The sequence below is a fragment of the Panthera uncia genome, chromosome F1 (assembly GCF_023721935.1).
Source record: "Panthera uncia isolate 11264 chromosome F1, Puncia_PCG_1.0, whole genome shotgun sequence".
NCBI classification, from domain to species: Eukaryota; Metazoa; Chordata; class Mammalia; order Carnivora; family Felidae; genus Panthera; species Panthera uncia.
In genome coordinates, this window is record NC_064813.1 from 41,278,971 (window position 1) to 41,289,512 (window position 10,542).

At 59.6% G+C, this 10,542-nt stretch overlaps 1 protein-coding gene and 1 long non-coding RNA gene across 3 annotated transcripts in view; one reads left to right on the forward strand and one right to left on the reverse strand.

Annotated features, from left to right (window-relative positions):
* The window catches only part of ETNK2 (ethanolamine kinase 2), a 407,034-nt gene extending 397,142 nt beyond the window's left edge, over nt 1-9,892 (reverse strand). For both annotated transcript variants that reach the window (XR_007458826.1, XM_049634435.1), the window contains exons 1-3: nt 9,444-9,892; nt 7,510-7,769; nt 4,408-4,530 (exon numbers count right to left, since the gene is read on the reverse strand). Coding sequence is in view for 1 of the 2 variants with exons in the window: in XM_049634435.1 (XP_049490392.1) it covers nt 4,408-4,530; nt 7,510-7,769; nt 9,444-9,701 (641 nt within the window). In the remaining variant the exon portion in view is untranslated. The remainder of the gene's footprint in view (nt 1-4,407; nt 4,531-7,509; nt 7,770-9,443) is intronic.
* LOC125925442 (uncharacterized) lies at nt 475-1,478 on the forward strand. Its single transcript, XR_007458827.1, has 2 exons — nt 475-711; nt 847-1,478. It is a non-coding gene; the product is annotated as an uncharacterized LOC125925442 (long non-coding RNA).
* Nucleotides 9,893-10,542: the final 650 nt, after the last annotated feature.

The window sequence follows — 10,542 nt, forward strand, 5'->3', positions numbered from 1 at the left end:
GAAGGAGGCAGAGAGAGAGGACAGGAGGGGAGAATGAGCGTCCACATCCAATGATTCCAGACTAAGACAACAAGGGCAGAGGGGAGAGCTGCAAACAGGCCTGTCTTAGCGTGCTAGAAGATTCCTAGAGGAAGGTGTAGCTCCCTAAAACTAGACGGTCTGTGGAGGCGTCACAAGGCCCTGTGGAGAGGCTGGCCCACTGGCATTATAGGAGGCAGAGGTATGCCCTGGTATGTCCCCCTCCCTCTCCAGCGGCTGGTGTCACAGGGGGAAAGGACCAGAGAGCTCATAAAGCCTAGCTACTCAGCTCAGAGAGAGACCACTCAGGCCCACTTAAGAAAGCAAACGAACTGCGTCTTGGGCTCACTCCTCTAAGACCAAGGGAACATTAGGGCCTTTCAACCCAGCACTCGCTCTGTAGCTCCCCAGTGACTCGTCCCTTCCGCCTTGAAGTACGAGCGTGTGTTTCCTCGACCCAGGCCAGACTGTGCATTCGTGGGCAACTTGAGGGCGGGAACAGAGATGATGGAGGTCACCCCTCCTCTGTGCCCTGCCCCGACCCGCAGCACATGACGCACCACTGCGGAAGGAAACACGCGTGGAGAAGTGAACGAATGGGTCGATCACGGCTGGTAACAGAGGCCATGCCCTCACTGGTGAGGGCGCACTGTGCTGGGATGCTCTGAACTTTGGTCCCCAGGAAGCACACAGGTCTGTGCACACTGAAAAGCCAAATAGTTAGCACAGCCCTTGAAACCCCAGAACCACCAGTGGGTGGAAGGGAGGAGGCTGGGGTTTTATCTCCTGTTCTATCTCCATGTATCTCCTGTTTGCTTTCTTATCCAGAGCGGCCAGAGTATGTGCAGGAGGAGGAGAATGGGATACGTCCTCCCGATCCTCCCAAAGGAGGCCCTGTCACTCCCTCACCCGGTCCAGAGGCTGAAACATGGCAAAGAGCGTTTAGCAGGCATCCCCCTGTCCCCATGGAGAAGGACAAACGGCAGGCTTCAAGAAGGTCAAAACTAAAGAGGATCTTAGGCCTCTAGGCCAACTCTATGGGGAAACTGAGGCTCATGGAAAGACAGAGGCTCTCCAGCTTCCAGAAGTCTCTTGCACAGCTGAACCCTCTTCCTCCTCACCTAAGAGAGGCAATCCCCAGCCTGTCCATGGATCCAAAGTCAAGTCGAACCTCCTAACCGTGAGGGCCTCGGTGCCCCTGTCAGAGGCTCTGCAAAGGCCTGGCAAAGGCCGGAAGAATCTGTTAATGGGGGTGATCTGGGGGAGGCCTTCCGTTATCCTCACTGGAGTTTATCTGTGTTGACTGGTCTGCCTAAGATGCGTTTCAATCTTGGCTCTCCTTAAGAAGATACCGTTTAAGATTTTTTTCCCTTGGTCCAAGACCATCTAAAGATAAGAATTAGGAGGCTTTCTTTGGTTTGGCCAGGTCTCAGCCTGAAAAACATCTTTGACATCTAAGATACCTGCTGCCCAGGCTCTGACCTCTGCCTGACCCCCACCTTACCCACCCCAAGGCCACGCAGATGGTTACTGTGGGAACAATCCAGGCCTCCTATCTCCCCGGGCAGCCTCCCCTGGCCACCCCGCTTCCCTCCCCTGAGAACTTGAAACTCCGCTAGCTTTGCTACCTTCAGCCCGGACACCACTAGACTCTCTCAAGGCTGTGTGGTTGGCAGAATAGTAACGACCAGCGCATCACAGAAACCATCACACCTCAGGCAGACTGTCCCCTAGAGGCAGGAGGGGGACGCAGGGGCTGCAGGGCCCCCAGGGAAGCCTGGGGGTTCCTCCTGATGAAAAAACTGCTCCCTGCCAAGTGTCCTCAGCTTTCAGGATCCAGGGGGGGAAACGTACCCACAGTAGGCTATATGCTGGAGCTTCCTGGCCCATCACCTCTGCCCTGATAGCACTCAGCCCATCCAAATCTCCTCCTGATGCCCCGAAAGCAATGACTGCCGCCCCCATTGTCCCAGCCACCCCAGACACCTCTATGCCCAACCAAATACCAAGGCTACCAAATCTATTCCAAGTCTCTGACTCACCCCCCATTTTCCATCCCCCCTCCCCACCATGAAGCTGCCCCAGGGCAATGTTCCTAAAAATGTGGTTCCTTGGTCCCCTGCCTCAGAATCACCGGAGGAACCTGGCAAAGGCAGAATTCTAGGGTCTAACGCAAGACCTCCCAGCCAATCACCAAGGTCAGCCAGGGCCAGGAACCTGCGCTTAGCCAGCGCCCAGGGGAACGCTATGCTCAAACGTGGGGAGCCCTAGTTCCAGATCTTGCCCATTCAGTTTCAACACTCCCCGAGCTGGCCACCCCCCTCAAGTCCCTATCCCCGCTTCCCCAAATCCCACCTGATGCTGTCCTTTACAACGCAGGAGGGCTTTCTTCCTAAACCACAGTCGTGGTCCCTGGCTCAATGACTTCCCGCTGCTAAATGATATCCTGGCTCCTGAACCTGGCATGGAAGGGCCCTTCCAGTCTAGCTCCAACCCACCTCTGCAGCCCTGCCTCCCGTAGCCCTTCCCGATCCCTCCTGAAGGCCTGCTCCAACCACCCTCAGCCACTCGTCACCCATGAGCCAAGCATATTTCTCCATCTCCTCCAGCCCGAGTGACCTCCCTTCCCAGCTCTGCCCGCTACCTCTGCCGAGAAAACTTGCCCCGGTTCTCCCACCCCTGCACACATCATACACCCGGCCTTCTTTGGTAGCTATGCACAGGCAGGTCCTATGCACCCTTGCTCCTTCCTAAGGTTCCTAAGCTCCTTGAGGGCAGGGCCAATGTCACAGCCATGGTTTTCGTTGTTTTAAAATCCCAGTCAGCGTTTGGGAAATGCAGGACTAAACCTGGGTTATTACCCTGTGACTGGAGCTCAAGAGCTCTGTCTTGTCCAGGTCACTGCTCAGTACTACCCATGTGGGATAGGTCAGGCAGTTTAGGGCAGGCACCGTCCCCAAAAGAGGCTCTGAGAAGTTAAACAACTTGATTTGCCCAAGGTCGAAGGTACGACAAGAGCAAAGGTAGTTGGTCAGTTCTTCTCCAGGGACCACCCTGCTCCCAACAAGGTCACCCCTGAAGGTTACACGGTGACAGTACAGTCAAAGGAAGCTGAGGTGGCGAGGGTCATGCCCGAGCACCCAACCTGGACTCTAGCCCTTGAGCTGCCACTGACCTTGGACAAGCCCCATCCCCTTCTCCAGACCTCAGTTTTTCCATCTGTCAGATGAAAGTGGTGGGTTACATGATCAGAGGGTCCTGTTGACTTAGACGCCCCAGGATCCTGCTCTCCATGTGCTGTTTCAGTCCTAAGGGGGTAGGCGACTCTTGTCCCAGAGATAACATTTGGCATAGAAGGTCTGAACATGGGCCATCCTGAGCAAATAGTCCTAAAGCAGTGCTTGATAATCATTAAATGGGAGGATCCAGATAAAATCGTGCGTGTGTGACACATGATCGGGATAGAGTTAATTATTGTCTTGTCATCTTAGAGGAGGGAAGGAGATACCTTCCCCCCAAACCTCTTCTGTACTCTACTCCCATGAACCTCTAGAACAAGAGTGATGTTCAACCCAGCAGGGAACATGGAGGGATCAGAGACTCACTACTGCCTTTTCCTGGAGGGGGCAGGGGGGACACTCTTCTCTCCAACTCCCCATGCCTACTCCAGCACTCGAGGGTATGTTGGGGAGCCAGGTACCTGGAAGCTAAAAGGACTCCCAAGTTGCTGGCCAGAGAGCCTCCCTTGCTGTCTGGGAACCCTGTCTTAGCTGGGGAAAGGCAATGTTAGGGATGAGTGGAGCACCCCTTCCTTGGAAAGAGCAGAGAGGACACTACAAGCTGTCAGTTTGAATAAGGTGGGAAGCAGGGTCCCCAGAGGCACACGGGGGCAAGAGGCGTCCGGGCAAGTAGCAGGAGTCTTGATGTCCCAAGGGCTTGTCAACTGATGAGCTGAGTTCTTCTGACTGATCGTGAACTCAGCCTCACCCCGTTCTCAGAGGCTGGGTTCTCCCTACTGGTTGCTCAGGAGTCCGCTTAGGTAGAAAGGGCCCTGGGCTGGGAAACAGAACCCTGCCTGGGACGAGCCTGACACTGGGTAAAGCTCTGAGCCTCAGTTTCCTTTTAAGTAAAGGGGAAGACAGTCCCTAACCCCGGTCTCTACCGCAACCCGAAGACTCAAGGAGAAATGAACACTTAGGTATAAAGCTGGGGATCTGAGTCCCTGAGATCCGGTCAGTCGGCTCAGCTCTGCTTGGAGACAGACAGAGCAGTCAGGACTGAAGCCCCTCAACCTCCTGGTGGGGTCGGATGGAGCCTAAAGAACGGAGGCGGGATTGCATTAAGGCGGCAGAGACAGAAGCAGCCTCGAACCCTCCCAGCTCTTTGTACCTGGGGTTGATCTCGTTCTTCACGAGGGTGAAATAATTGTGCATCTTGTGCCAGAGGGTGGGCTTGGGCAGGCTGCCGTTGGCGTGGATGGTGTGAATCTTTGCCATTTCTAAGGCGATTAGCCTGCAGCAGAAAACAGGAAGGGTACAGTATCAGCATGGGGCAAGCCCATCCCAGCTCAGCCCCTCCTGATCAGAAAGGGGGCCTCCAGGGTCCATGGTGGGGCTAGCCAGAGGGCCCAGTATGGAACTATCACAGATCCTTTAGGGGCTTTTGCTCCCGCAGAAGGCAAGTCTGGGCAGAAGGCATGAAAAGGAGATAAGGCCTTTGGCCCGGCAGCACCCTTTCCAGAACCAGAGCTGGGGCTGCTTCAGGGAGCAGGAAGGCAAAACACTGGGCCGTAGGCCACAGATCAATGACCCTGCCCACCCCCCCCCCCCCCCGGGTCACGTACCCACAGCAACCCCTGGGGACAGAGGGGTCACCTGGGGATGGGGGGAGTGGCCCTCCTCCCTCCTTGGACTCTGATCCATGCTCTGGGGGGGGGGGGGAGGGGAGGTGAATGCAGGGCACCGAGGGATCAGGGGGTGGTGATGCCAGGCAGGGAAGAAATGGCTGCCTCTTATCAGCCTGGCCAAGGTGGGGAGGGGAGCAGGCCGGCCCAGGGCAGCCCCTTCCTCTGCGGCAGGGAGTTGATGCTGGCGGCCGGGTGCCAAGGACGCAAAACAAACCAGCGTTCTATTTTCAAGTTCTCCTGTGGACATTATCCAAGGTCCCGGGAAAGAAGGAGGGGGCGGTAGGGAAGGCTGCTGGGAGAGGGTGGGGGTGGATGGAAGACTGACCGGTCAGAGAGGGAGGGCCTTGATAAGGACCCCAGCGTCTGAGGCCCTGCATCCCAGCTGGGCTCCCCCAGTCCTCTGCCAGCTCTCCCTTCTGGAGCCCCACCCCCCACCCGGCTGCCAAGCCTCCAACATTCAAGCTTCCTTCGCCTCTGCCTGTTGCTCGAATAATAATCACTGGGAAAGACAACAAAGGCATTGGCTGTTTGAAACCTTGTTACTGAGCTATTCCAGGGACACCCCTCCCCTTGCCAGGTCCTGGGAAGGGGCAGGCCATCACCCAACAGGATAACAGGGCAGTCTAGGGGCTCCTCCGGAAGCCCCCAAGGCTCCCACCTCCTAAAGGGTGGAGGGGGCAGGGGGCGTGGCAGCCACCGGGTGGGTGAGAGATGAAGGCTGTGCTTTCAGAGGCTAGAGGCCCTGGGGCAGGAGGGAGCCGGCCAGGGTTTAGGCAAGGCAGGGAAACAGACCTGAGACCCTAGCCTTCCCTTCCCAAAGGAAGATTCCGACTAGAGCCTGAACAGAGCCTTTCCTTGAATATCAATAGGGCTGTTGTCTGGAGAAGCAATGAGAGTAACCTCAACACTCAGCATTTTTATGCTGCAAAGCCCCAGCAGGCAGAGGTTAGGAGGTGGGGGTTCAGGAGAACATGGGGAAGTGGCTCCCAAAGGCCTTTCCCTCTTTGCCTCTTCCTCAGATATCCACCTTCACTCTAGAAAGATTGGAAAATCATCAAGGAAGAGCCTACCTCCTACACCTATCCCAATTTCTGGCTCTCTCCCAAATGTAAGGTTGTTACCGAACCTAAATCCATCTTCAATCTTCCTTACAGCGATCTTTGTCTCCACGAGAGAATGAGTCACGGCACCAGATTCACAGAGGTGGCCCGAGACTGGGAGTGGTCTGGTGAGGACACAAGACTGAAGGAGAGCTGGGAGGATAGGGTGGGAGAAGCCAGGCCAGGATTCCCCAGGCCCTCACCCTGCTCTGACCTCCTATCTTCAGGCCGGGTGCTCAGCCGGAGCCTGAGAAGACCACTGTGCAGGTCTGTATGTCCCCCTACCTACAGACAGACAGACACGTACACGTGTAGATATAACATACACCGGGATGTAAATATCCCAGGGCCTGACCAGCCCCAGAGGCAGTGAGCACTGGAGGGGAAGGCATCTCAGAGTCCCTTCTAAGTCCCTTGAGGGCCTGCCAGGGGGTTCTCCGCAAATAGGGCCAGGTGCGCTTACTTGGGGTTAACTGGGTAACAGGTGAGGAAGCAAAGAAACTTCTTGGTCTAGTCCCTGGGTGGGTTTTTATTGTTTCCCCCTTGGTATTTGGAAGGCTCCTTCCCTTTGGGTGGGACGGGACTCATCTCAGAGATCCCAGGCAGCCCTCTGTGATGTGCTGCTGTCCCCAGTATCAGGAGTCAACCTCACCCTGCCTGGGACCTTGCCGTAGTCTGAGCACTCTGCACGCGGGTGTGGCACAGGGGGGGAGGAAGGTGGATACTGCCTCACGTCCCCGCCCAGAATGGTTAGAGGAGAGAAAAGGCACTATGGGCTCCTCCCTGGTTCTCTCCCCTTCCAGACCCTACAGAGGCATCCACGGGCCTTGAAGGTTAAGTCCATTTCCTGGGTCCTACACATGCAGCCATTTAATGGGAGAGGCTCCCAGGGGGTCAAGGGTTCTTGTGAGCCTCTGTAAGGAAACCTCGGCAGCTTCCCAAACCTGCGTTCCCGCTCTGTCAGGGAACCCGGTAGAAGCTCAGGCTAGGGGAGGGATGGTGTCTCTCTGGGCTGCTAAACCAGGCTCACCCTGGATACGGCCCATTCTCCTAGCATGCCTGAGCCCCTGGCAGGAGGGGAGGGGCAGGAAACCCTGGGCGCTCTGGGGATTTGGCTCAGATTTCATTTCCAAGGCTCCAAGATGTTTCCAGGTCAGACGTGGGGTGGGCAGAGAGCTGAGGCATGAGGTCAGGAAGCAGAGCCCTGCTGCACTTAGGGAACCAGGTCCTTTGGTCCCAGGTTCACCAAATTCTCACTTGCCGCCCCCAAGAAGCAGTCACCAGCGAAAATCCATGCAAAGCTACCGCCCCTCTCTGCAGAGCAATGCACAAAAACGCGCACCCATTTTGCAGTTTCAGGAAGTTCACAGACCTTATGACTCAATCACGGACTCCCCTCCACCCCAAGGAAGCTGGCCAAGGATTTCAAAGCCCAAGGCGTGAGGAGTAGTAGAAATGAAGGGTACCCGGGGGCAACCTTCTCACCTGAAGAGCCGAGGCTCCCGGATGTGCTCGGGCCCCAGGGCCATGCCCCGCATGTACTCGTAGCACAGCCCGTTCTGGAAGGTGCAGTAGAGTTTGGGGGCGCAGCCATGTGCTCGCAGCAGCTGGAAGTTCCTGACCTCATTCTCCCGGTCCACCAGCAGCTCCGTCCGCTCCCCGTACACCCGGACCAGCACACAGTCCCCCATGTCCTCCTCCACGTAGCAGGCCACCAGCTTGTTGGTGATGCCATCGGTGAAGCGCTAGCAGGGGGAGAGGGGAGCGCAAGGGTGCATGGGGCAGGGTCTCTGCGCTTGCCCCACGGCTCCCCAGCCCAGGTGCTCATTTGAATGATGTGAATGCCGAGCACAGCTGCACAGAAGCCCCCATCCTTCGGCCCTCTCACTCAAGCAAGAGCTCAGCATTGTTCCTTCTGTTCCTGATGCTTTACTCTGTCCTCGGTGCTTGGGGTACACTTAAGAGTTCGAGAACAAAACCAAAAAACAAAACCCAGGCCGCCTCACTTCTCCTGGGTCTGCCTCTAGCGGATGGGATTTGGCAGTGGAGGAACTCCCACACTCCTTGGTGGGTAGAAGCCCCCTCCCCCTATTTACTCCCCCATCCCTGAAAGAAACCCCCGTGGACCAGAATGTGGCCAGGGAGGGTCGGGAGCTGCCCGGGATGAGTACATTCCGACCCGGCTGCCTCTCTGCCAGGCGGAGGGCTGTCTGCTGCTCTCACCCCATCCAGCAGCGGAGGCACGGGAGGTACTGAAGTTGGCACCCACACCCACCCCAGGGCTTTGGTGGTCAGAGCTCCTTGGGGCCTCTGAGCTCCAAACCAGGAAAGACGGTAGGCCGTGGGCTGGGGAGAACAGACTCTCGGGGTAGGGTGACAAGAAGGAATGAACCATGGAATTTATGGGGCTTTAGAGGACACGTGAACCAATTCTAGGTGGGGAAAGTGAGGCGCAGGGAGAAGAGGGACTGGCTGGTAGCCTGTTCAACCTGTGCTGGAATTCACCTGGGACGTACCTGGTGGCTTGTGGGTCTTTTATTTTGAAAATGCTACCCACCCATCCCTTCCCCCAAGAGGTGTCAGCCTCTGCAGCTGGTCTGGGATCCTGGCCTTTCCCCATCCGGAAGACCTGCCCCTCCAGCACTGGCTGCAGGTGCCCCGCTCAGGACGCCTTCCTCCCGCCACAGGCAGCTCCCAGAGGGCCTGAGGGAGGGTGGGCAGGTGAAGACTCTTCAGAGGATGCAGATCAGCTGGGGAGTCTGCCTGAGGCTCCTCAGTGGGAAGCTCTGCCCACATCTGTGTCCCTGAGAATGTGCCCAGCTGGGGGTGGGGAGGCGCCCTGTGCGGGGGTGCTGAGCCGGAGCCTGGGGCCCTGGGGGCTCCGGGCTAGCCAGATTCTGCACGGTGGCTCCAGGGACCGGCAGGAACCGCTCAGAACCTGGAGACTTTGCTCCCACCGCCGGGTGGAGAAGGGGCAGGGATGTGTGTTTGTGTGGGGTGGGGGTGTGGGGGGGGTTGTGGGGGGGTGTCCCTTAAAAGTTCCTGCCTCCTCAGGTTTCAGTGCCGGCCGCGCGCGCTCCTCTGGGCAGCGAGGGGCACCCGCGCGCGGCGACAGGGGGTGGGGCCCTCGCGCGCAGCACGCTGACGGTGGGCAGGTGGACCTCCGGCAGCCCGCGAGCCCCGGGAGGAGGGGTGTGTGTGGGGGGGGGGGGTGTGTGCGTGGGGACCGAGGGAGGTGGGAGCCTGGCTCTGCTTAGGGACCAGAACAGACGGAGCAAAATACATGCCCGGACCACCATTGCAACCCTGCCCTGCGCAGCAGCCGCGCGCCCCTGGAAGCGCCACCCGGAAGGATGCACGGACAGACGTCCACGCATCCCCGACAGGGCCCCAGCCCGACCCCGCGCCCGCTCGGCTACCTTAGTCCGAACTTGCTCGGGCTTCCAATGTGGCCGCAGCTCCTGGATGAGGCGCAGGGCGCCCGGGAGGATGTCGTCCTGGTCCACGGATATGCCGAAGCAAGGGACGGCGGCGGCCCTCGGGGCGCCCGGCGGCTCCCGGCAGCCCGCGCCGGCCGCCGCCTTCTCCTCCATGCCCCATGAGCACTGCGGGCACGGCGCCTGCCGCCTCAGGTAAAAGGGCGAGCACGGCAGAGGAGCCGAAGGGGGCACAGCCATTCCCAGCAGCCCCACCCCCTCGGAGCCGCCGCGCGAGCGCTAGCCCCTGCGGGGGGGCCCGGCGCGGCGGTGGGAGTGGTAGAGGAGGGGCCAAGGGAAGTCCATGACTCAGGAGCCCGCTGCCCGCTCGGATCTGCGCCCGAAGCCGACCCGGGAACGCCGGGGCCCGCCGCGATTGTGACATCATCACGGGCGGCGGGCCGCGCGGGGCGGGGGCCCGGGAACGCCCCCCGCCCCGCCCCCGCCCCGGCCCGCGGGCCGCCGCGGACTCCGCGGCCGCCGCTACCTGGGGCGCGGGGCGGGGGTGACGCCCTCGGGGAGGTCGTGACGCAGGAGGCGGGGCCTGGCTCGCCCCGCCCCGCCCCCCCCCCCCCCCCCTCCACCCGGGTCCCGGGCCCCGCCGCCGCCGGGGGGCTCGCTCTCCGGCCTCTGAGCCGGCGGGGTGGCCGGCCTCCTTCCTCCCGGCTCGGCGGGGGCCGCTCCCCCTGGGCAGCCTGGGGCAGGGCCTGGGAAGGCCTCTTCCTGCGCCCCTACTCCAGCCTGGAGGATGGAGATCCGGCTGCCGCCAAGAGGTCGGCTTGGACTCGCCCACTTGTGCCCTAGGTCCCTGTCCGCGGTCCCTGAAAAAGGAGTCCCCTCCTGCACCTCAAAGGCCCCCCCCCGCCGGAAAACCCCCCCCCCCCCCCCCCCAGGCAAATCCTCCCTCCCGCCCCCCACGCATATACTCGAGGGAGAGGTGATGCATGTGGAGGGTGGGCGTGCCAATGGGAACCTCACTCATCTTCAGCCCAGGGGGGAGAACTCTCCTTGCCCCATCCAGGAAAGTGCCTACAGAGAGGGG